The sequence below is a fragment of the Sinocyclocheilus rhinocerous genome, unplaced genomic scaffold (genome assembly GCF_001515625.1).
Source record: "Sinocyclocheilus rhinocerous isolate Xijiao unplaced genomic scaffold, SAMN03320098_v1.1 scaffold2194, whole genome shotgun sequence".
Taxonomy (NCBI): Eukaryota; Metazoa; Chordata; class Actinopteri; order Cypriniformes; family Cyprinidae; genus Sinocyclocheilus; species Sinocyclocheilus rhinocerous.
In genome coordinates this window covers 865,386-892,948 of record NW_015652304.1, presented here as the reverse complement: position 1 = coordinate 892,948, position 27,563 = coordinate 865,386, and the positions used below count along the sequence as shown (strand labels likewise).

General features: G+C 36.5%; 2 protein-coding genes across 2 annotated transcripts in view; one reads left to right on the top strand and one right to left on the bottom strand.

Annotated features, from left to right (window-relative positions):
* The window catches only part of LOC107714661 (meprin A subunit beta-like), a 27,336-nt gene extending 4,150 nt beyond the window's left edge, over window positions 1-23,186 (top strand). Inside the window, exons 3-10 of the mRNA XM_016520590.1 lie at window positions 15,705-15,783; window positions 15,864-15,981; window positions 16,394-16,575; window positions 16,686-16,904; window positions 17,187-17,342; window positions 17,539-17,763; window positions 17,868-18,046; window positions 23,169-23,186. Coding sequence (XP_016376076.1) covers window positions 15,705-15,783; window positions 15,864-15,981; window positions 16,394-16,575; window positions 16,686-16,904; window positions 17,187-17,342; window positions 17,539-17,763; window positions 17,868-18,046; window positions 23,169-23,186 — 1,176 coding nt within the window. The remainder of the gene's footprint in view (window positions 1-15,704; window positions 15,784-15,863; window positions 15,982-16,393; window positions 16,576-16,685; window positions 16,905-17,186; window positions 17,343-17,538; window positions 17,764-17,867; window positions 18,047-23,168) is intronic.
* The window catches only part of LOC107714660 (GTP-binding protein 10-like), a 7,759-nt gene continuing 3,279 nt past the window's right edge, over window positions 23,084-27,563 (bottom strand). The window contains exon 6 of the mRNA XM_016520589.1: window positions 23,084-24,722. Coding sequence (XP_016376075.1) covers window positions 24,445-24,722 — 278 coding nt within the window. The 3' untranslated portion in view covers window positions 23,084-24,444. The remainder of the gene's footprint in view (window positions 24,723-27,563) is intronic.

The following is a 27,563-nucleotide window of genomic DNA, read 5'->3' as shown; positions in this document are numbered from 1 at the left end:
CAATTGTGACACAATTCACTCTTTCAACTTTTTCACTCCTTGGTGACACTAAATATTGTACTAGTGGATACCCAATTTGATATGAGAATGCAATATTTTTAACACTTCTCAGGAACATACTACATACAATATAGACTGGTCTGTTGATGACTGACTGATGAGGTGATGGCTTTTTACCAGTGGGATTAATGTCTGCACACTGTATATTTCACATGTATGCAAATGTTCAACAGCATTCCTGAGCATCATTTACTAGCTGCCAAAACCCAAACCTATGGATCTAAGGACTGTTGAGGAAACCGCTGGATGGGTATAGAGTGGGAATATCAACTTGAGTTACCATATTGTTATAGTTGAGTGTGTGGACTCTTCTATTTTCTTAAAGTTTCAGCCATTTTTAAGGTATTTGATATAGTTAACGTTCTTGGTGTGAATGTGCCTTTAGACTGCTTTTCAAACAACTATCAATAAATACAACCATGGAATTTCTCTATAGGCCTACACTTGCTACACTTGAAAAAAAACACCTAACAAAAGCTAAGTCTAAATGCAATGTATTAAGAACTCTATGAACATCCCCCAAAATAGGTTTTGTTTGGTTCTGTAGTGTGGATACCATCACTGAGCTAAATGACAGGCAGCTTCTCAGCAAAAACATCACTTTGGGGCCCATGTCATTTTGTGGGCACAGTGTCTGGGGTACTTTACAAACAACAAAATTAGTTTGATCCTACTTTGTATCTGCAGGATACCACAAAATTACTATTACAGTTTTTCTGAATTGCTAAAACACATTTCTTGAAACCATCACTCATTTTCTCAAAACCTTAAACACAAATCCAAATACTCAAACTGAATTAACAAAACCTCTGACTCTTCCATCAAAATCAAACAATCACTGCAAAACCATTTCACTTGCACTCAAAATCAACCGGTGCTCTCAGATCAAACACACATGAGTCAATAAAATAAACACTACAGAGCATTCATTAGACACTACAGAGAAAAATGGAGAACACAGCATCCAGAACATTACAGAAAAAAGTATATTGTATTGAGTAAAAAAGTTTGCAATTCTGTAAAAAAGTTTAGTAATTGCAACTGAGTAAGAGGAATATATTGTATAGGCCTACTGTATGTACTGCAAGAATAGTATTGTGCTGAATATTGAATAGTACTGAATGTTTGTATATATTCAGCACTTGGATACTGCAAAAATACTGCAGTTCATAAAAGTGTTTTAAGTTAGCAACAGCGGTGTGTAACTGGTTCAAAAAGATTAAAGTCATATGAAATGTGTGTGTTTCGTATGGTAACAAAATATTGTTTTTATAAAGTTGTGTATAGTTTTGACAAAAGTGTTCCATTTTGCAAATGATCTGAAGTGTTGTGCTACTTTGGTGTAGGGTTGTGTTAATTGTGTGTAGTGTTTTGACAAACCGGGCCCTGTTTTCAAACTTGTGCTTAAGCAATCGTAAAAAACTGTAATAAACTAAGTATCAATAATAAACTATGAGACATGTCCTTCAAATTCTTACATTTATTCCCAGCCAGGTTAAAAGAAAACATATGTGTGTGTGTGTATATATATGTGTGTATATATGTATGTGTCTATATATGATACATATATATATATATATATATACATATATACATATATATACATATATAATGATATATATACATGTTTTCTTTTAACCTGGCTGGGAATAAATGTAAGAATTTGAAGCACATGACTCATAGTTTATTACTGATACTTAGTTTATTATTATTGCTACCGCTACAAGAGTATTTATTGTGAATATGCATTACAGTTTTTCTGAATTGCTAAAATACTAAACCCCAATCTCTGAACCAAATTCTCACTAGCTTAAACCAATTTGTCGAATAAAGCACTCGTTCTGCTAAACCTTAAACACGTTCAGGCAGTTAGGCTCATGCACTCTTTTTGCAAAACTCTAAACACATTCTCATTCACTTAAACACTTATCACACTGTGATGCATTTGTGCTGCAAAATGCTAAACACAAGCGGCAAAAGTTTATATATATAGTTATGCACTCCTGCAAAATCTCCTGTCAACCTATAGTCTAATCGAAGATGCTGTTGTGATATTTTATTCAAAAATATGAAGCATGGCTATAACCATAATCAATATACTAATCTGAACTGACTATTGAAGGTGGAGAGAGCACTGGTTATTCACTCCCCCCACCAACAATTCCTGCCAGACCTGAGACTTGAACCCGCAACCTTTGGGTTACAAGTCAGACTCTCTATCCATTAGGCCACAACTGCCCCATCAATAAATAGAAGTATTTTTGAGTATTTTCTCCCTAAATTTAGGGAGAGGGTGAGAATAATGTTGAAATGGAAAATGGTTCAAACTAGCAGGAGTCTACGGTTAGAAAGTAAACCAAGAGGAGTACGAATTCATTGTAGCAAAACTAGTGAAGTAAGACCAATCAGAGGCCGAATTGTCATTTTTTGGTTGAAAAGACTGATACGAACAAGGTATAAGTATGGCTCAGACTCAGATGCGGCGGCTGTCATCTCGGCTTTGTTGCTGTGTTCAATAAAGTCTTATTTTGACATCTGGAACTCTGCTTCTTGAGCTTTATTGACAAATTTGAGAAGGCCATTGTTTGTTCCACAACACATTGGCGTCACGAACAAGATTGGCCTGAAGCACGGCGTCGACGAGAGCTGTCGCAGGTGAAGGCCTGGCTGACAATAAAACAAATAAAAAAAAGGTGCCTAAAAGAGGTAAGCAAGTTTTTTGCTTGTATTAGATATAGGCAGTACCGCTGCTCCATATACGCAGTTTGCGTAGGGCACCAACTCCAAGGGGGGCACAATCCCAGTTCCATCCCAAAAACAAAAAAAAACCTGACACGCCATTCCCGCATCCGCGCCCGCTCGCACCTCATATTTGCGGCTGAATGCAAATGATCATTGATGGACAACTATACCCGTGAAAAAACATCAGCAATCCGGAGCCGAGAAAAGAAAAAGATGAAAACGAAGCCCGTGCATCACTTTCAGGTACATTCATAATTCTGTGAAACTTTTTTGGCTGTTGACGTTAATAACGTGTTTTAATGTCGGAAATCATTTCACCACCACCAACGCATCTAATATTCTTTCTGAGTTTCCATGTTCCCTTACGAAAATTAGCCATGGTTTTAACACGAATACAACAAAAAATCATGGTTCGTGTAGCCATTGGTAACCGCAAATTAACCATGGTTTTGTTACTTCAAATAATACTTTACAAGAAGTATTAAGATAATATATATATTTTTTGTGGTTAGGCCTATATAAACAGATCTAAGCCAACAGCCTTTAAAATTACTTAAAATGCATTATATAAAAACAATGAGGCAATAATGATTGGCTAATTAATAATTATATGGTTTCATTGAATAACACTGTTAAAATACATAATGTAATACAGAATGAACAATTTATGTACATTACATGTTATTACAAATGCCTGCAAAGGGAGCCAAAGGACTGGTAATTGCTGCTGTTATACTTACAGGACAATCAAATAGGCTGTTTAATAGGCTATTGACCAAACATTTAATTCAAATATCCACTTAATCTTTCATTTTTGGTCACCTTTTTGCTATAGATGACACAGCCTCAATAATTTCTTTAAAAAAAAAAAAAACATGTGGACATCACAACCCTTACAAAAATTAACCATGGTTTTATCGTAAAACTGCTTAATTTTCTCTTGCGTGATTTCTGAATGCTTGAGACTGTAAAATCAATCAGACAACTTTATTAATAAAATCATAGCCATAATTGTCTAGAGCTATAATTGCAATTTATAAATAATACAATTTAATTACAATTTAAAAAAATATATATTTTATTAAAGTTCTATTTTGACCCCTATAGTAGGTTTTTTTTTTTTTTTACTTCCATAATATTTGAGCTGAACTGCTGGTTTCGTCTGGCCAGAGGAGGGCTGAGCCTGGTTTCTCCCAAGGATTTTTTTCCATTCTGTCACCGATGGAGTTTTGGTTCCTTGCCGCTGTTGCCTCTGGCTTGCTTAGTTGGGGACACTTAATATCCAGCGATATCGTCGACTTGATTGCACAGATACTATTTAAACTGAACTGAGCTGGATGATGACATCACTGAATTCAATGATGAACTGCCTTTAACTGAAAATTAAGTGTTTACTATTGTCATTTTGCATTATTGACACACTAATTTCCTATTTAATAATGTTGTTGTAAAGTTGCTTTGACACAATCTGTATTGTTAAAAGCGCTATATAAATAAAGGTGACTTGACTTGACTTGAGGGAGGGGGCACAACGATACGATCCTGCATTATAACCAATCACATACGATTCTGTTGAACTTATGAATGCAAGGACCAATCAGAGGCTTTCAGATGAGCGGTTCACCGCGCGCTGGCTGACTGAATTCTCTGGTGAATTCTCTCATCAGAAACAAAAAAGTGAAAATGTACGAATGTAAGTAAGATATTAATTTCACAGTGTAAACAGCTCAATTTTTATGGGATTATTATGGGAGTTTTTGAGAGTGCTTGAACTCGCTGGACTGAAGTGAAAATGTTCTTTGATAATGTAAACGTTCTTTGCTCTCTTTTTGTACAATGAAAGTGTTGTAGGCTAATTAGTAACTTACAATGTTTTTTTATTAAATTCACATTAAATACAAAGTCAGTCGTATTAAAAATATTTTATGGTATGACACCTATATCTGGTACTTGAGTAAAAAGACGGATTTATGCAAAGTTAATAGATCACACTTAGGCTGCTTTGCCCATCGCCCATTATAGATCAACTAACATAATCTATAAAGATGCAAAATGCATTTACTTACACATATTTGAGAATCGAGATATTTCATGATATATTTTGGGAATATTTCGAATAAAAAAAAAAATAATAATAAAAGTTTCATCAAGTAAAAAAAAACAATAGACACTATTACAACATTTGTAATGGTTTAACTGGTTATACTGAGACTTGTATTGGTTTTAGTGGAAACTGTAATGGACCCTGTTGGTCTCTACTGGTAACTGGTCATCTTCTATTGGTGGCTTGTTAAAACCAATAAATCCTAATGGAATATGTCCCAAAACACACTACAGAAAACCGTTTTTTTAATGGTTAAAAGTTGATGGCTTGTAATGTTTGTTATTTGTAGTGGAAACCATTAAATATTTATGTGATGGTTTTATTTATTTTTTTATTTATTTAGTAGGGACATAAGCCTGTATCAGTTATACAGTGGTATTGTGGCTGCTGCGTGTCACATGACAAGCATGAGAGCACAAATAAAATAAATTAATTTTCAAATAAATGAAACATGATGAAACATTAATTTTAGTTGAAATTGTTATAGATTACATGGTATGAGCTGAAACTTACAAAAGAAAATGTTCTGCAGTGTCCTAATGCCGTCTCTACACTGCATCCTCAAAGCAAACTTTCCATATCGATTTTTCTAGTAGATTGTCGTCGGTAGCGCAAGCGCGTGGAGTGCGCCAGAAATAGAACGCGGCATCTGTTTACTGATTACAATGGTTTACTGTTATCACTGATTACAATGGGTTCTGTGTGCTTTGACGCAATGTGTCGCGTCGTTCGCCCCCAGTGTAGTATTACCTGCCAGTTTACACCAGTGCTGCTAGAGTAGACGGTGTATCATTTCCATACCAACGACTCTTCACTTCAGTGTTCGCTCAGCTTTGTAGCGCAGCTGCCGATCCCTTGAAAACAATAGCATTAAAGCACAATATGCTTTTTTCTTGCTCTTGTTTGGAAAAATTAGCATGAATGCTTCTTGTTGTATGCTTATTGGCTGCGTTTTTCAACACTCATTTATTTAACACGTATAATGTAGATATTAACTTGGCTTTTTTGCTCCTTGGGAAACTAATGATAATGATATTTCAACTCTAGTCAAATTAAATAGGCCTATGTCATGAATGTCATGTGGCATTCAAGGACACAGTGTTTTAAAATTATATAGGCTAATGTGGGCTGTTATGGGCTAAATACAAGCTTTTAAAATATTATAAATAAAATATATAATATACACCACCATTCAAAAGGGGGTCGGTAAGATTTTAAATGGTTTTAAAATAAATCTTCAGTAAGATTTTAAATGGTTTTGAAAGAAATCTTCTGCTCAGCAAGGCTGCATTTATTTGATTAAAAATACAGCATCTACTTATTATAAAAAACTGCTTTCTATTTGAATGTTTTTTCAAATGTCCAGCACATCTTTTCCATCACCTTAACCACTGATTGATGTCCAAAATATAAAAAGAAGGAGAAGCCTATAAAATAGGCCCGATACCCGGCCCGCCTGAGCTATGATGTGAAAGTTGGCCCGAAGCCCAGTCAGGGGCAATAATAAGTTGGGCCCCATCGGGCTACAGCTGAAAATCAGGGCTCTATCTGAATGCTATTGTTTTCAAGAGACGATTGGCAGCTGCGCTACAAAGCTGAGCGAACACTGAAGTGAAGAGTCGTTGGTATGGAAATGATACACCGTCTAGTCTAGCAGCACTGGTGTAAACTGGCAGGTAATACTACACTGGGGGCGAACGACACGACACATTGCATCAAAGCACACAGTACCCAAATGAGCTCTGCTCACCCCGCCCCTGTCTTCCGAGCCGCTCTCTGAGAGACAGTAAACCTTAGCCGCATTCATTGTGAAACTTGCTAACTAGCACGTTATTAGGAAAGGCGATTTGCAAAGATTCATAAAAAAAACTTAAACCCACTTCTGTAGGTGAAGCTGGATCACGAATGATTTGCACGAACATAAACACCTTTAGGCAGATCGGGAGGTGCATTCCCTTCAGAAACAAACGGAATCCACTGCATCTTCAGTGGTTCAGATGTCGGGAGTAAATGATGACTGCTATGTTCATTATTACATCCAACAACAAAACACCTCAATCGCTTAGGAGACATTCTTGTCTTCATCTGCTCCAGTGTCGAAACAATGGAAGACTGATGACAGCTCACTCAGGGCAGGTCTAAGGTAAGACACCAGTCCAGTCTGTGCTGAAACACTACTGTCAATCAACTATCGTGGGAGCGGCCTTCATCCGTGTGACGTCACACAGACAAGAAGCTGAGAACGGCTTGATTTGAAAAAGGGGTAATGATTTTAGTAGACTAAAAAAAATCTACTGGGTGAATTTTTATCATTATTGGGTGGTTGTGTACATACACTGCCAACACACATTTAAGACATTTTAGAGCAACATTTAGAGCAAGATGTAATTTAGATACTGTGTCTGCCACACACGCACACATTTTCATTCTGTCAAACCCACACACTCAAAACAACTTGTAAAAGTGCATGTCGCATCAGATGACCCCTTTAAAACAGACCTCATGGTGGATCCCTTTAGTGATGAAGGTCGAAATGGCCAGTATGTACTCTTCTGTGCCTCCGCTGTGCGATCGTGCTTTAATGTGCTGTGTAACGTAATTTTTCCCACCATGTCTGATATTAAAATCAGTACAACACACTTTGTAAAAGGCGTGTGCATCAATTTCTTCTCCCATTTCTACCAGTAATGCTTATTTTTTCCACGCTACTACCTGCTTGCAGATATCAACAGCGCCACTGGGTTGTAGGTTGCCAAGTTGAGCTCACAAATGGGTTGAAATTTGTGTCGATTGTGTGCGCGTTCATACAAGATCTGGCAACTGAACAACTTTGGAATATGTTGACGTGATTATTCGTATAATGAGGTTTGGGCCATACAAATTACGAGAGTTTTACCGGAGGCGAATGTAGCAAACATATCAAATACGCCCAGCGGGAAATACGGGAAAATATTTAAACGGGATGATAGTGGGATAGAATCAGTGCTGGCCCGTCCAACAGGCGGTACAGGCGATCGCCAAGGGCCCCGCCTTAGTCGTGGCCTAATGGTGAGTCGGACTTGAAACCCAAAGGTTACGGGTTCGAGTCTCAGGGCCGGCAGGGATTGTAGGTGGAGGGAGTGAATAACCAGCGCTCTTTTCCACCCTCAATACCATGACTGAGGTGAAACCCTTGAGCAAGGCACCGAACCCCCAACTGCCACAGCAATATGGCTGCCCACTGCTCCGGGTGTGTGTGTGCACTTGGATGGGTTAAATGCAGAGCACAAATTCCGAGTATGGGTCACTATACTTGGCCACACGTCACTTCACTTTCACTTTCACTTAAGGGGAGGGCCCCGTGTCCTAGAGTTTGTCAGTTGAATTTCTAGGTGTGTTCGGCTTGAAGCGGCGTTGCGCAGACGAATTAGTGTATGACATTAAATTACCACGAGAGCTATAGATAGCAGACAGTTCTCGCTGTACTTTGATGTCATACATGACTGAAATTAGATGTGGTGTCCTAATGCAAGATTTCATCTGACGGTATGCACAGAGTGTTATTTTGATTAGATTTAAAATATCTAGAGAATGTCTAGCATTCATGTAACAATTATGCATTTCTATAAGACTATTCTGACCAAATGAATAGTGAGAGAACAAGCAGAACAAAGGTGTCTTTAGACATGTTTTTAAAAAAAAAACACCAAAAAGCAACTGCTATGGGAAAACACACTGAGACAGATCATGAACATGCAGGTTTAACTGAAGACACAGCAGTGAAGCAGAGATAAGATGTACATTTAACCATGAAGTAATAAACTTAGATAACAATCTTTCTGATTACAGATAAACCATGAACAGAACAATATGATACCAGAGAAACAATGAGGACTGTGAAGATAAATGAGGACAGTAAGTCCATACAAAGAGTCAATGTGTCATAAGGATGAGTATTGACAATACCAGACACTCTATGAGTGTGTGACCAGGGTTTATATAGTCCTTGATGAGCTTGATACATAAATATGTGTGGTTGATTAATCCACCGGGAAGCAGAGTGATGAGGATAAGTGTGACCAGAGTGAAGACAGTGACTGTGTTCGAAATCACCCCCATATATAAAAACAAAATGAGTGAATTCGGACACTGACTGTGCCGGAAGGGCTGCCTCTTTTGCATAGTTTCTGCTTGCTGTTTAATAATCATTTGAAACATAGCAAACTGGTAGCTCATGTAGTAATGAAAAGATTTATCTTGAACTCTGTCATGGAAACAAGCATATAAAAACCTTTGGTTTACCAATTATTTTATACTGGTTGAGTGCCCTTGAGTGCTAGCGTTCTATGGGAAAACAAATGTAAAACAGCCTGGATGGACACAAAAATACTTTTGGTGAGAATGGCAGCTTATTCACATGACAAAGCAGTAGCTGAATTATCTCAAAGTTACTTCTCATAAAGTAACCTTTTGTTTCTGATATTTGTAGCCGAGTATCTCCATCCAGCATTGTTTGTTCTCTCTGTTCTTATTTTTTATGTTTTATGTTTGTTCTCTCTGGTTTTTTTTACTGAATGTGAAACCGTTTCAGATGGTTCAGTGAGAGAGCGGTCAGTCAGCCGTAGCGCATGGTATGCACAGTACACACAGCTGCAAGCACCACTGATCAGACGGGATCTCATATTCTTACCATTCAAAACTGTGGCTCCCTTCCTGGACCTTCGAGGACATCTTTACTTATCCGCAAGCTGTTAGGGTTAGGGGTAGGTGTAGGGGTGAGCTTTAGGAATAGGGATAAGGTCCCAATAAGATGGCTGTTACAATTACCGGCTGGAGTGTCCTTGATGGTCACCAGAGGGCACTCCACCCCAGACTGTTGTCACACTCTCACAGACTACATTCCCCATAATCCTTTGCCCGGACTCATCACCGATTGCATGCACCTGTATCTCGTTACCTCATCAGTCTCACCCCATAAAAGTCTGGTTTACTTACTCCTTCATTGAGAAGTCTCGTTTAGCGATTGCGGACATTTCTGAGCAGTCGTCCCTGTTTTCCTGGCTTTGGTTTGTCCTGTTCTTAGCCTTGCCTTGTCTTTGTTTTTCCCTGCCTGCGTTTTTTGATTCTGGACTGTCTCCTGGTTTTTTATGATTGTTTGCTGCCTGCCCTGGCATTTGCCTGTTTATCTCTGTGTGCCTCTACTATTGTTGTTATGCTGTTGTTGACCACGCCTGTTTGACCATGCTCCAAAATAAAGCCTTGCATTTGAATCCAACTCAGTTTACATGAGTCCTCCCGTTACAGCGGCATCCATTTATGGTTTTAATAAATATAATCATATACACTGATTATGTCGTTATTACTGTATTCTGTTTTATAATGGAATAATATGCACTGAAGTGCAAATAGTATCTGCCACCGTATGCAAATACTAAATTACATTATTTACACCTTGTGCAATGAGCCTCTGCCATAACATTTTCATATTTTTGTTCTAACGTAATGGTGACTCAGTGTTGTTTCCTCGTATGTAAAAGTATGTAATTTGCCTAAAAAAAAAAAATCTCAGATGAGGTGGAAACAGACTTTTCTTTTTTCTGAGTTATCTGGTATTCATATTTCCTGGTTGAAAGTGGTATCACAAGATAAAATGTCAGCTGAAAAAAAAAAGTATAGCCTGGTTGTACCACAGGTGGAGTCAAACTAGCCTTAGAAAATAAGTTAAGATCATATTTGAAGTTAGACTGTTAACTAGCTAAGCTAACGTGATTTTGGTTCCGGAACGGACTTTCTGACAGCCACCATGGCTTTACTTACCAATAGCAACTAATTTGTAGTTAAAAGAACCTCTCAATAACAATTCTGATTCTGGCAGGCTCGAAAGGGTGCGTTCAAACTGTTGCATCTGAAAGCTTAGGCAGCTGATTTGCTCACTGCCTTATCATGCCTGCTCAAATCAGCTGCCTAAGCTTTTTCTGGCAGTGTTTGTGCATGAAGGTATTCGGACAGACTTCTAAGGCAGCATAATGGTTTAATGATCTACAACAAAACAGAGAGAGCTTTGGTGATAGCTACAATATTAATTTCTTGCTGAAATGACATCAAAAGTGGGAAAAGTTGGTCAAAAATCTACATTTATATACAATTGACCACCAACCGCAACTTTTAGACAACATTTTTATTTTTTAGTTCAACTGTCACAGAATCGAACATACAGGGTTATAGGATCATCTACGCTGCCTTCAAAAATCGATCCAATAAAGGCATCTCAGGAGACAGGAAGTGAAGCTAACAGTGGATTTGGACATCTTCACTAGTAAAAAAAAAAAGTAATTCATTTAAAATACATTTATTTGATACGTATAGTTCAAATCTATGAACATATTTACTGACATATTGCTCAAGGCTTTCCTGATATAAAATTATAATTAAACTTTATTTGGAGTAGGCCTACTTGTACACAATGCACATTTCATAATATTAAGCCTAAAATGTGTTTTAATGTCACTATTGACGAAGATTGTATGATCTTTGAATAATATCTGTCTTTAAATGCAATATATATATATAGTGTACCTGAAGTATACTTGCAATAGTTCCACTTTAGCACTATCAAATATACTTCAGTATATCTTTATTTGGACTTCAGCACTATTTCTGCACAATTAAAGTGCTTTAAGTACAAAATTAGTTGTTCCAATTTAGCAGACTTTAAGTACACCAGTTTAATATACTAAAAGTACATTTGCTGGGTATTTTTATTAAGTACATAAATATGTAAATGTATTTGTGGTATACTTAGCATGAAATAAAAGTATTTCAAATACATCTTAGTATATTTATTTTTCACTAGGGTTGTTGCCTTCCTACTTCTGAAATTCATCCTCCGTAGGCAGCATTTTTCAAACTTAGGACGTAGCCAATTGAATGCACAGGTAGCTCCAGTCAGTTTAATCACTCTAATTCCAGTGACTTGTACATATCACCCAGAGTTCACACAGCAACTTGTCAGTGCTGCTCCATGACTTGTTTAATAGTTTCGCTACTGAATTGCAAAGTTATATTTCTCAGTAGCGGGGGTCAAACCTAGTATACCTAGTCATGGATTAGCCCTCACTTAGATCATGACATACTGGATAGATTAGAACAGGGGTTTTCAAACTGTGGGTTGCAAGGAAGGTCACTAGACCCAAACCTCATCAACTCTTTGGATCAAGATCAAACAACAAAATCTAAAAATGAGTCACTTAAAAAATATGACCAATCTTACCTTAATCTTTGTTTTGTTGCCTGCTGAGGTCCAGATGGTGAGGAAGTCCCATGTTGCCTTTTATGAAAAGAAAAGTTAGCTAGTGGTAGCATGAAACCCTAAAAACTTAAACAACACCTCACAATGAAACATTCTGCATACACCAACAAATGGTGAATCAGGTGATTTTATTTTCTTAAAAAAGGAAGAGTATTTTTGTCAGAAAAACTAATCTGCTACTGCAGCATCCCAGCAAAGCACTGCAAGCCTCATTTTTAGTTGCATATTGAATTGCGAGATCTCAAAGGACATATGCGAGGAGTTTTTGCTGCCTGGAAATGCTGAAAGTTCCACTTTCTGATACAGAAAGATACAGCATATAGAGGAAATTTGTTGTATTTTCCCTAGAACTTGATGAACGCACAGATGCTGCAAACAGTGTTACTATGTCAGGTCTGTTGACTCCATTGACATATATAAGGAATTTCTTGTTTTGTGAAGAACTGAGGGCAGATATTTTTGACTGCTTGAATGGATACATAATGGTCAAGGTCTTCCAGTGGGAACACTGTGTAGTCCTATGCACTGATGGAGCAGCAGCAGTGTTGCTTGAGTGAGGGTGGTTGCCCCATCAGATACTTTTATCTGCTGTTTTTTACACTGACATGCGCTTGCCAGTAAGAAACTGTACCCGGAGTTGAATGATTGCAAATTGAAATCAAAATAGTGAATGCTATCAAGGCTCAGAACATTTGCACCTGCTTCTTCACTCTGACGTCAGGTGGCTGTCACGGGGTAAGGTGTTAACTTGTGTTTGCTCCAGCTGTGAGAAGAGATTTCACAATTTGTATTCAATTCTCTTCTTGCTGTTCAAGAGACAGCTCAGATTCTGTATTTCCTCATATCTCCATTTAAAAATATATTGGCAGGTCTTGAGATAGATTACATTCGTCTAGGTCGGTCCTGGAATGAAAAGGTTTGGGAACCAGACTATACTATTTACAAACTATACAGACTATTACATTTGTATCTAAGGACAGACATTAAGCTGGTTTAGATCCTATTTATATGACCATTACCAATTTATTTGCCTAAATGAGGAACTATCAAATCTAAAACCAGTAAAGTATGGCTCAATCAAGGATCTGTGTTAGACCCCCTGTTGTTTTCATTACATGCTACATTATTTTAAGGACTGTCCCGGTAATACCTGCCATCTGTTACAACTAAATATGGCTTTTAAAAGTCTCATCAAAGTAAGAAATAATAATTTATTGGATATTTAACTAAGTAAAATGCTCCATATGAACACATTATGTGACATAAAAATATTCAGATTCTGACTGGAAGAAGCCAAAGCAGAGGCAGTGGTGATGCAGTGGTGATTCTGGTCAAGCATCTGGATGTTATTTGACTCCACGGACAAGGCCACTGCAACTGGTTATCGTGTGCACCAGATACCAGGGGTGCATTCCAAAAAGTAAGGTTAACTTACATCATCTATCACATATACTCTGAACTCAGTTGATTAACCCAGAACTCACTTACACGAATGCTGGTTCCAAAACCACGCCTGGAATCAGAGCATATCACCCACCTAATGAGTGGTTGTGCAATCATTTTTTTAATCTTACAGTTTAATCTTTAATCAGTTTAATTAATGTGAACAAGAATTATATTTTTTTGCTTGATTCTAATTATGAATTAAAATAAAGATTGATCAAACTAAAAAAAAAAAGATCTGTACTTGCAAGATAATATGGCTATATAAGTTAATTTTGTTTCTATGATGAAACTCAGCTTTTCTTACGTCATTATTTCTAGATCAGATAATTTTCCTTCTATTAAATTCTGATAAAACAATAAGCCCTGTACACATAAGAGCTTAGAAATACAATTAGAACATTGGAAAATTGTATACCTTAGACTAAAATTTTCACCTATACAGATGTACTGTTACTTCAGCTTCATACTATTACTTCCAGCCTCATTTGCGAAGACTACAGATTATGCTAACTATGAATGAAATTGAAATCAAACTTCAAACAAGGGTTTTCCCAAAGTAAATCCTCTTGGTGGCCCCAAACGGCAAAACTGTGGGCCCCACATGGGCTATCCCATAGAATGGCCTGTGTAGGATTTCTGTGCACAATTGGTAGATTATGGGTATAGAATATGTATCCCAAAATGCACATTAAATTTATTCTTTTATCAAAGAGTACTCAAACATTCTGAAAATAAAATGGTTATGGTTTGACCAATGAACAATTCCTTGTAGTGTAAAAAAGTTCTTTAGATGATTAAAATATAAGCTAAGAAAAAAATGGGGCATTCAAGAACCTGTCAGTAATGGTTCAAACAAAACGGTTCTTCTACGGCATCCCTGTGAAAACCCCATTTTTGGTTTTCTGAACAGCTTCATCGTTTAGAATGTATGTAAATATAAGCTCGGTATGAGGAAGAACGGAACTATCTGCATATATCCAAATAATATTTTCCTGTCAAACTATATACAGTATATATAAACATACATAATGATATTTTGCTGTCAAATGGGTGATCAAGTGATAGTTTTATGTTCAGCAGCATTAGTGACAGAAAACCTGTATGCATGCATCTATTTGTTTCTAGAGTTTTTAATCAAAAATATTGTGAGCTTTCCTGAGATTCATAAACATAAGTTCAATTATGTTCAATTAAGTTCAATACTTAAACATATTTAGAAATTATCTTAGTGTGTCCCTTGCATTTTGCTTCCAAATATAGATAAACTCCATAACTCAGGTCAAAATGTGATTTTTTTATTTCCAGTGAAAATGCATTTAAGTGCATTTCTTTTGCTGAGTTTGCCTTTTTGCCCAGCATCATCTATGGTAAGTTGGATAGTGGATAGCTTATAACACATTGTCATTGTAACAACTTATAGTGGTATATAACAACCTAACAACTTAACAACTTGCTGTTGATTTTTAAATCTATTTTTCTTACTGTCTGAATGTTGTTTTCATATCTCATGTTCTCAGCCCCCCTCCAGATATAGTTGGTAAGTACAGCACAGTCACTAAGATTAATCTGTGGTAAAGTTATTGTAATATGCAATATGTGTGTAGTGTAAAAGATCCTGTTTTGGCTGCTCATTTCTGTCTGATGATGTGATTGGCCTTTTATCATTTTAATTTCAGGCTGTTTCACTAAAATTACATTTTTGTCTAACACTCATATGTACATCTTTTCTTCATTATATTTTCCTCAAAGGCATTAATGGAGAATGGAAGGTCATTCCAGATATAAACAAAGGTAAAACCAAAATTTTATCTGAAGAACTTTATAAGCAGATGATGTGAAGATGTTTATAAGCAGTAAAGCATCTTATATCTATTTTTGTTTAGAAATCATTATTTTTATTCAAGCAAATGTACTATGAACTGAACAGTCTTGTGATATTAGGTTTAAATCTCAGAGAAGGAGACATTATGATGGTGAGTTCTGTATGTTGTTCCTTGCATAAATACAATACTGGATAATTTAGTAGATCTAGTTCTCTCAGGATTAAAACAATCTTCTTTAAAGCCTAATCAAAGGAGTGCCATTCTTGGGAATCAGTACCGGTGGGATATTCCCGTCCCCTATAAGCTGAGTGTGGATCTCAGTAAGAAATCTTCACTTACAGTTTAATCAACTTTTAAGTTAGTATTTAAATGAACTTTTATATGTTTTCCATGGCTATAGGTGTGAACTATAAAGGAGTCATTTTGAGAGCCTTCGAGCAGTTCAAACTGAAATCATGTATTGACTTTAAGCCCAGAGCAGCAGAAGACATTTCTTACATCTCTGTGGAGAGTCGTGATGGGTACAGTATGGTTCCAGTTAGTAATCCAAATATAGACTGATATATATTTTTTATATTTGCCTAATATAAACTAGTTAGGTATAAAATTAAATTAAAATGTTAAGTTATGTGTAATTTTTTTATTGTTTTTAATGAACCACATACAATTTTTGTTAAGTTTGTTTAAAAAGTTGGTTGAGAGAACAGAGCTGTAACTGTGGGCAAACAGTAGCTATTTTGAAAAATGGAAAATTTAGACAAAAAGATCATTTACATTTTTTTTTAAATATTTACATTTTTGGTTGCTAACATGATTCTTCAATTTGTGTTATTTTTACATATTTTGTTGTTCTATCACGTTGACTATTTATTTGGACTGGTAGTGTTGTTAACATATGTGTTATGTGAATGTGCTCTCTCACTTATTTTTCGGGTGTTGGTCATATGTCGGTCGCACATCTGCTAGAGGTCAGACTCTTTCCATTGGAAATGGCTGTGGAGTAAAAGCCATCGTTGAGCATGAGTTTCTCCATGCACTGGGATTTTGGCATGAGCAGTCAAGATATGACAGAGATGATTATGTGACCATCAACTTCAAAAACATCATTACAGGTCATTTGATTTGTTGCTAGTCCTGATGCTGAACTGTCCATTTAACTAAAGTAAATACGCCTTTCCTTATAAACATTTACACTAATAACTGCACTAGTCTTTATTTTCAGGTCGTGAGCACAATTTCAATAAATACATTGAGAACTTGACCACCACCCAAGGCACCCCATATGACTATTACTCTGTGATGCATTATGGTAAAAATGCCTTCAGCAACGGTAATGGATCCACAATCATTACCAAGCGTCCTGAGTTCCAAGATGTGATTGGTCAACGCCTGGACTTGAGTGAATATGATGTGATTGAACTCAACAAACTCTATAAATGCAGTGAGTATTTCCCACAGTGTTCTTTTTTAGTTTTAATGTATATTCTGTGTAGCATACTATAACAGTGGACTTGTGGTTTGGTTGTTGAATATCTCAGTAGGACATGTGTCTGTTGCAAGAAAGAATGATAACAATTGTAATGACTTGCCATGTAAAAAAAAATTTTTACATTTTTTTTTTTTATATGTCAGAGCCCAATCACCCTGTCAGTTTATTTTATGATAATGACCTACTGATTTTTAGGCTCTGATTTTGCCTCAAACATGCTTGTGTACATTACAGATTCGTCCATCTCTTTCCTTGATCACTGTAGTTTTGATGATGAATCTCTGTGTCAGATGAGTGTCTGTTCTGCTGGTGATTATGGCTGGCAGAGAATGAAGTCAGTGAGTGGCATCAATGTGACTGACCACACATACTTGGGCAAAGAACAAAATGGTGAGATCTGTTACAGTCAGTCAGTGAACTGAAAGTTTCTTCTTTTTTGACAGTCTGTGCTTTTTCACATAAAAAGACTTTAGAATGGAAGATAAACTATATTTTTATTGCCCAAAAAAGCCTCACTTCCGACCACAGTTGCAGTCACTATACCATCCAGTTTCGCACATCTATACACCTGTTTTAATGTCTGCAGGTGTGTCTTTCTTCATGCACTTCAGCACTGAGGGCAGAAATGAGGGGGATACAGCCAGAATTGAGAACAAGACGATGACCCCTAAAAGAGACTGCAAAGTCCAGTGCCTGCCGTTCTACTACTATCACAGTGGCCATGAGTCTGACCAGCTAAACATCTGGATCCGAGAATTTCAGAATGAAGCAGACAGCAGAGGAACTCTCAGACTTATGGATCAGATCACAGGCCAGTCTTTTTTTAAAGTCCTTTACATATTATAAAACATCTAAGCCTGTTTTTCAAGATGCTCCTTAAATATTTAATGTTACTGACCGTTTATTTTCTTGCAGAACCCCCTGGCAATTACTGGAAGCTGCATCATGTGCCACTGAATGTAATTAAAACCTTCCAAGTTGTGTTTGAAGCCCGTAAAGGAGCTGGAAACTCCAGTGGAGGATTTTCACTGGATGATATCAATATTTCAGAGACTGAGTGTCCCCACACATGGCAGATAAGGGACTTTGAAAAGGTGTTGAAAAACAGTGTGTCTGCCAATTTGATGTTCGGTCCATTGTATTACTCCAGTGATGGTTATCACTTTCAGGCTGGTTTAAGTGTGTATCAGAATTACCTTTCAATACATGTTCGTCTGGTATCTGGTGTATATGAGGACCAGCTACAGTGGCCTTGTTCATGGAGACAAATAACCTTCCAGATGCTTGACCAGAATCCACACTTACAGAAGCGCATGTCTTCTGAGCGGAGCATCACCACTGACCCTGCTTGGGCTTCTTCTGATGAGAATCTGATTATTTTTCTCTCACATTGTGTTACATGCAGCATTTTAGTTAACTGAAGATCATGATTATTATTATATGTAGGTTTTAAGTGCCTAAAAGCCATATTTTGTTGTAACAGATGTCAGTGTTTGGGACAATCCTCGAAATACTGGAACTCGAGTCGTCATTGGCAATGAGGCCGTATATGTGGGTATTTTTCGGGGCTATCAATATGACATAATGAAAGAAGATCTCACTAGAAGAGAGTTTATCAAGGGTGGTGACATAATTTTTCTCTTCAGCATGCAAGGTAAGTAATTTCAGAGAACAATTTTATCTTAAATAAAACACTGTATTAAAAGTAAATTTGACAGAATTAGAATGATGACAAGTTTCAAATTTGAGACTTGCATCTTTCTGAGAACATTTAGAGAACTGTTGTTTACAAATTCAGAATACTTTGTCATAGATATCTCAGAGCTACCTCAGAATAACTCTCTACCCTGCCCTAAAGTGACAGTGAAGAACTTCAACATTTCATTTGATGCAGTTGTCAAGCAGAGGCCATGTGCTACGAGGTGAATATTCTTTTAAATACTGTTACACCGTCTACACTCTTAAAGGGGTCATATGATGCGATTTCAAGTTTTCCTTTCTCTTTGGAGTGTTACAAGCTGTTTGTGAATAGAAAAGATCCCTAAAGTTGCAAAGACTAAAGTCTCAAACCCAAAGAGATATTCTTTATAAAAGTTTAGACTCGTCCACGCCCTCCTAAAACGCCTTGTTTAAACACGCCCCCACATGTCTACATCACTGTGCCGCCCAAATGTTCACGCAAAGAAAGAAGGTGTAACTTTATTGTTGCTGCCACCGCCAGATCGACTGTCCTGCAAAGTTCAGCTCCAACTCTAATTAAACACACCTGCCTTTAATTTTCAAGTGGTCCTGAAGACCTTAATTAGTTGTTTTAGGTGTGTTTGATTAGGGTTGGAGCTGAACTTTGCAGGACAGTCGATCGCCAGGAGTAGGATTGGACACCCCAGATGTACAGTATGTGGAAAATAATGTTTTTTTTTTTTTTTTCCTTAAACCGCATAAACACATTTCATTACACCAAATACACAAAATAATGTTATTTTTAGCAACATCATTTGACCCCTTTAAAAATAAAGGTTATTTATTGGCATCAGTGGTTGCACAAAGAACCTTTACCATCCATGGTAACTTTTCATTCCACAAAAGGTTCTTCACAGTGGAAAAAGGTTCTTTAGATTATTAAAATGATCTTCACACTAAGAAAAAATGGTTCTTTTAAGAACTGTTCATTGAAAGGTTCTTTGGGAAACCAAAACTGGTTCTTCTTTGGCATCGCTGTGACAACCCCCTTTTGGAACCTTTATTTTTCAGTGTACACCAGACAATAGTATCCAGCTGCAGACCCGCAGTGCCACACATAACAGGACTCTCAGACTGGAAGTTAGAGTAGAGATTATAGACTCACTGAGGTTAAGCTCAAAGTACACTTCGGCCATCCATGTTCAGCAACGGTGTTCGCACTGTCTGCGAGCAGCCCAATTTTTTGTGTCCGCGCAGAAACAAGGTGAATGTTGAGACAGAAGAGTCCACTAGGTGATATCATGCTTGTGTCAAACTCATCCATCTGCTCTCATCTGTGGTTGAGTATACTTTGAAAGCTGTTTGGAAAACAGCTGTGTGCAAGACGGAGTGGAACAAGGAAAATAAAGTATACCCGGGTCTTTACAGTTAGTGGGGTGCAGTTAGGCATTCGGTAGGGTGGAGTTTATAGTTGTAGGGAAGTTAGGGTTACTGTTGGGGGCGGGACAGGTAATCGTCAACTCTGCCCTAAATTCTGGTCTGAGACTGCTGGCCTGCCGCTGCTGTCCTGAAATTGCTGTCATAATGAAAGATGATCTCAGTAGAAGAAATTTTATCGAGGGTCATGACATCATAGTACTTCTCTTCAGGTTTTGTGAAGTAACTTCAGAGAACAAGTTTACCTTTTAAAAAACCTTTTTTATCTTTACCTTTTTTTTATTTGCTGTGGTACTATTTTCATAAGCAACTGGTAAATTTTCAAAACTGTTAGTACTAATTTCACAACAGATCATCAAAAGTGCCCTTTTTTTCAAACATTTCAGCGTGTTTTCAATTGTCTTATTACAATACACACAATCACAAAGTATCCTTTTCACTACACAAAATAAGTGTTTCATCTATATAAATGTTTCATTCACAGTAACTGCCTTTCATAAAGCTTTTACTATCAAACTTTTCATTTGCATGTCTTCTCATTCAGTTTAATACATTATTTAATCTAACTCATCTTAATTGTTAATCAGTTAATAGTTTGGAGCATCTATATATATATAGATATAGATTCAACAGATATAGTTTCTAAAGAACTTGTTTGCAACTTAGGGATAACCAAATGTAATGAATAATTTTTTGCACTATAAGTGATTTATCTTAGATGATAACCACTATTTTGTATGTGTGTGTGTGGTTCAGGTAACCCTATATTATGGGAGCAAAATGTCCCCACAAAGATGGCAATATCTGAAATCCTTGTCCTTGTGGGAGACTTTTTTTTTTCTATGAGAAAAAAAACATTTGTAAGGTTAGGTGTAGGAGTAGGGTTAGTGTAGGGGGATACAGTTTGTACAGTATAAAACCCATTAATCCTATGGAATGTCACAATAATGATAGGAATACCTGTCTCTGTCTGTGTGTGTGTGTGTGTGTGTGTGTGTGTGTGTCCGTATGTGTACCTTCTTAACCGTATTTTGGGATCAAATTAGTACCCAAAGTGAGAAAACCTGACAAAATCACCAAAAACCTCCCTTTGAGGGCGTCCTCATTTGTAAAATTGAGTGTTTTGCAATTTGTAAACATACAGCAGGATACAAGGGAAAGGAACTGATCAGAGATTGATCAGAGATGTATCAGAAGAAGGGAGACAGATGGCATCAAATACATTATCAAACACAAATTACATTACATTATGCCATGCGATACTGTATATAGAGGCATTACCATGGTAAAAGGCTCCACATTACTATAACTCAGTAACTCACCTTTCATCTGAAAAGTTCAGTTACAGTATAGCTTCAGTCATATGTCATACTGAATTGACAGTAAACTCTATTCTAGCACCAAACCATATGGCCATGTCATACCTTCATCACACCTTTTGATACAGTAACTAATAATACTTTTACAGTGAGTTATGCAAGCTAGGTAATGTAAGTGTATTTTCTAACATGACTATTACTATAATTATTTCAGCAACAAAGGTGATTTGAAACATGTATCTTGCATTGTTTGCTCTTGAATTAACTGATTGTTAAAAGTACTAAGTTGAAAGAAGATCTTACTGTTGTGTTTTGGTGATTTAACCAAATGTTCTCAATAGATATCACAATGATCTTGTGTTCTGAAACAATGATTATGTGGAATGAAAATATGTGCAACTGCAATGAAATCATTTGATCAGGTTTTGAAAGAATGAATAGTGGTGTTACAAGTGTAATCAGTTTAACGTTTTGTACTAAGAGTCTTGAAAATGTACACCTTACTTATGAAAATAGTACCAAACCAATAAAAAAAAACTGTAAGAGTGAATTTGGCAGAATTAGAATGATGACAAGAATTCAAATTTGTGACTTTCTGAGAACATTTAGGGAACTTTTGTCTACATTTACAGAAAACTTTGTCATAGATATCTCAGGGCTACTTCAGAAGAGTGCTCTACACTGCCCTAAAGTGAAGAACAAAATCAAAGAGAATCCAGTGTAGAATAAATAAAATTCTTATATATATATATATTATAATATACTGTTGCTGCATACTAAAATATTGTATTTTATTAAGCAGAGTAATGCCATTCTTATAGGCCTACATTCTTACTATCCCAGGGATGCTGGAGCCCCAGCTTCTCAGGCCGAAGTTACCATTCAAGTGAAATTAAACAAAATGCATTGCAAACAAACATGTAATTAAAAGATTACTTGAAATGTTATCATATTAGGCAAATTCAATAACTGGATCCTTCTGCTAGAAGATATCTCTATACCATTACAAAAGTTTGCTATGCAAAAAAAAAAAAAGATTAGCTATGGGCACTGACTAATCAGAAGCCAGGGCCACAACTAGCTGTTTTATAATGGTACAGCATTTCACATTCCGAACCACACAGTATCAAAATATATTAAATGAATGAGATGAAATTAATATTTTCTAGTTCAACAGACAGTATTAATATTTATATGCCTATTTCTCTTCCTTTAGTGATTGTCTGGGCATATTTTGCACTTCCAGTACTTCCTCTCTGATCTATTGGCGGTTTGCTTCCGTTTGCTGGTAAATTAACTCAGAAATTTTCCCAGCTCTATGTCTGACTGCATGAATTCAATATAAAAGCATCTATCTTCAGCCTTCTGGTATATGATACTCTTAAACTTGTATTTTAGTATTTTACACAGAATACATCTATAATTATCTGTAATGAAACAATCAACCTGTTAATTTTAGCCTATTGATTTCCATGATAAACTTGTTGAATATGTTTCACACATTTTCTGAATAAGTTAAGTTAAATATTTGAAATCATTGCATAACATTATTGGTTGTAAATTGCTATACACAATTTGAAATGTGTCTATGCACCCACAAGAACTATGTGAATGCCTTGTATGAATCACAAACCAATTTTGAAAAACTTAATGTGTTTAACTTCATTTTTGATCGATTTTTGATTTTCTGTGCTCTTGTGATGCTTGCTATTGTAGATTAATCTTATGATTTTGTGGTTATCTTAATAATCTTATGATGTTATGATTATGTGGTTTCAAGGGATATTTGTCTTTGTGAGAGATAAGGAAAAGTCTCCATTTCAAGGTTTTTAACGTCACATGACGATGCTGTGAAGCGGTCATTTTCCATTGCATTAATTCAACACTTGTTGAATTTGTGGTGGTCAGATGAAGTCCAGCTAAGCACTGAAAAAGACTAAGATTATTCAATAAAACCTGCTCATTCAGATCACTTTATCTCCTGCTTTCTCTCACTGTTTCCTCTGCCAACCTCTTGGCTGATACAAGACAACGAATAAAAAATTATTAATTGGATAAAATGCAGTTCTAACTGGTTTGGGGTTTTAACTGGTTTTTGATACCAAACAAAACAGATGTCTTCTGACAAATTCTGATAAAAAGACTGGATCCACATGCTTGGCTTTCCTAGGTGTTGAAAGGATCTAACAATGCATGCAGATTTTACAAAGATCAAAGCATCTGCAACCTCTGAAACAAACAGCCCACTGTCTGTGTTTCTCATGAAAAGGAGCCTGCAAACCACCTGCAAGATTTTAGTGGCATATGGTGGAGCTGTCCCTTGTGTGCAGGTGAAGAAAAGGACATAAACATTTATGATAGACAAAAACAGTTTTGAACTGATCATTCCTAATTTTATTGCAAGTGTTTTACTCTGGCACTGAATAATCTAGCATTAAACAATCTATGAAGGTATAAAACACCTAAATCACAAACAGCAGCATGAAAAATCAGCAGATGGCAGTAGAGCTCTGATTCTGTTACAAACTTCTCCACAAAATGCATGAAGAGCTTGAGAGACAGGGAGGCTAATGGAATAATAACTAATTAATGGCTAAAACTCCAGGTGGTCACTTTTTATAGAATAAAGTATAGAAAATAATTTTCATAGAGAGCATTTTTAGCTGTCTTTCCTTGAAAAAAGAAAAAAAAAAATTTTTTTGTAATGGCCAGCTTTTAATCTGGTCTCCCAGCCTGTTCAGATGGTATAGCTGGTGGACCAGTTGTCAAGTTCCCAAAACGCCTTCCAGCAGTCCAGACCAGCCTGATTAGACTGGGAGAGCAGCTAAAACCAACTTCAAGCAATGCATTACATGAAAGCTTACCCAGACACAAAGGTCAGCATTTTGATGTCAGAATGTAACATTTAAACACATATCAGGCACAGATACTAGTTTATACAATACAGACTGATTTGTCAAGTGAAATGTGCTGTTTGTGTTCCACTGAATGCGCTTTAACCACACACTGCATATTTCACATATTCGCAAATGTTTAACAGTATCCCTGAGGATCATTTATGGGCTGCCATGCCGAAACCTGTATGTGTGATCTAAGGTCAGTTGAGGAAACCCCCAGCTAGGTACCGATGAAGTGGGAATCTCCCTTCTCAACTTGAGTAGCCTCTCATTGCGCTGACTCTCAGTTTCTATGATGTCCTGCTCCTCAAGTGATTGGCGGATGAGGGACTTGAGCAAGGGCAGACCAAGGCCAGTTGTGGCAGAGACTGGGATGATGTGCGTGAAACGCATTAGGCTTTTAGGGATGACATACTCAGGAAAGAGGTTGCTTGATTCTAGGAAAGCACAGCATCACTTCAAATAGTCAACAGAGGAAAACTGCACATACACAGCCATCAAGCTCGGTGCAGTGAAACAATCACATTAGGCCTGCACTTCAGCTAAATTTACTTGTGGCAGAAACCCGAGACTGCCAAAATAGTCAATAAGAGTACAAATCACAGACCTTCCCCTTGGGGAAAATTGCGGTACATATATTGGTGTAAAACATGAACCTTTTAACAGATGTAATAAACTGCTCTCAGACTGCTTTTTAAACACAATGGGTATATGTTGAACTGATATCAATCTGCATATGTGATGGACATCGGTTAAGACCATCTATGGTATCTCATTTGAAGGCATCTTGAGTAAGACATCTCCATATTTAACAAAGTACATACAGAAGACCTAATCCGGAAGCAACGCGACCTGTTTTACAGAATATGGAAGTTTAATGTTGCACGTAACCACTATTGTATGAAACAATAATGCAACCACTTGATTGATAAAAGCATCTACTGTCGTGATATGAAATTTCTCCTACGCACCCACTATATACCTAAAATAACACAAAACAAAGTCTAAAGGCAATTTTTGACTAATATGCTTAAATGGCCTATATAATAAAAAGCCCCTAAATTACCCGTTCACTTCTAATAAAACCTACCTTCCTGGTTCTCCAAGTGAGCTTCCAGTTCTCGGAGACAACCCTGAGCCTCGGGGAGGTCCATCTTATTTATGACCAGGATCGCTGGCTTGCCTAACAGTTCCTCCTTATACAACTCCAATTCCTGATTAACAGAGAAAATCAAGAGCATTTTATGCATCATAATCGTATATGTAGAAGCATTTCATTCAGAAAAGAAGTAGTGTTTTTTTTTACATAGAACTCACATGTCATATATACTGTATATGTATGTGTGAGTGTGTGTATTCATATGCACATTGCCGTTCAAAAGTTTGGGGTCAGAATTTTTGTTTTTGAAAGAAAACTCTTTTATGCTCACTAACACTGCATTTATTTGATCACAAATACAGCAAAAACATAAATATTGTAAAATATTATTACAATTAAAAATAATTCTTCTATTTTAATATATGTAAAAAAAAAAAAAGTAGTTTCTTCCTGTGATGGTAAAGCTGAAATTTTAGCAGCCATTATTCCAGTCTTTATTGTCACATGATTCTTCAGAAATTACAATTCTTCAGAAATCAATCTAATATGCTGATTTAGTGCTCAAAAAAACATTTCTTACTCTTTTCAATGTTAAAAACAGTTGCTTAATATTTTTTTGTTAAAACTGTGACACATTTTTTTCCAGGATTATTTGATGAATAGAAATTTTAAAAGTATGGTATTTATTTGAAATATTTTGCAATATTATAAATGTATTTACTGTCCCTGTTGATAAATTTAACGCATCCTTGCAGAATCAAAGTATTATTTTTTTTTTTTTAAGTACTGAACTCAAACTTTTAAACGGTTGTGTATATTATTACCTTATGAGGAAAAAAAATTAACTTAAATGATTTTAGCAAATGGCTGCAATATAACAAAGAGTGAAAAATTTAAGCGGGTCTGAATACTTTCCGTACCCACTGTACACACACTGGTAAGTTGGTTTAACTCATTTGTAACTGATTAGCAGTTCTCACAGGAGTAGCTGGCGATCCTTGGTTTGGCATGAGACAAGGCAGTCAGCAAGGAGGATTTGCCTGCATTGGGAAACCTGTCAAAAAAAAAAGCAAGCCCAAATCTATTAAAATGTTTGATGTGTGTAATATACACATTAGTGGACAGAGAAAACAATGAAATGAGAAAGGTCACAATTATGAAACTTTACTTTTGAAAAACATCACAATAATATATATAAAAAATAATACGTTTTTATGTACCAAAAATAGTTTATGCATTATGTATTTTTGTTTTGTTTATACATTATTTTGTGCATTGTTCCAACATAATTTTTAGCTCTTTATGTGCTTTACTTTGTAATTTTACGCCCTTTGTTTTAAAGCAATACTTTCCCAGTCCACATTCTGTGTTTGGAACAACATGAGGGTGAGTAATATACCCATAGACTAATAGAGTAATATGCATATAGACTGGGCATCCCATTAAGCACTGCAAACAATGTAATCTAATTTTAGTAATTCAGTAAAATTAAATAAATAAGTATTATTAAGTATAAAAATAATAAGCATATCAATTCTTCAAATGCATTTTAAAGAGGTGAAGAATGAGCAAAGATACTTTTATTTTATGCTGTGGGTCCTCAGGACTAGGATTGAAAACCACTAAAACAGTTTCCAGTCACGTTTTCGTTTGTGGTGTAGACAAACCATTCATTTCACATACTCCACACAAGTGGATTTATTAAGAATGATTTAACAAATCCAACCTAAATGAACACCCAACAGCATAAATAATGTCCCTTTAAATTGACACCTGAGCTAGCAGGAAATTCAATTTGATGAGCTAAAACGCAAGGAAAGACCACCATTGAACGATTATTAAATTAAAGAGGGGGAAAAAAGAATTCCCAATCCAAAGTCAACATGACGCACTTTGTAGCATACTCAATTTCATTAATGGTTTGTCTGGGCCCTCTGGGGTTAACAAACGTCTCAGGTTACTTATGTAACCATGGTTCCCTGAGTAGGGAACGAGACACTGCGTCCTCTAGGGGTTGCTATGGGGGAACGCCTCGTCGTGACCCATGTCTGAAGCATACATTGGAAAAAACACCAACTCGTTGGCCGGCGACAGCCATGACGTCACTACCGGTGCGACTATAGTATAAATAAGCGCCGGGAGCACACATCATTCACTTCTTCATCTGAAGCTTGCGTCC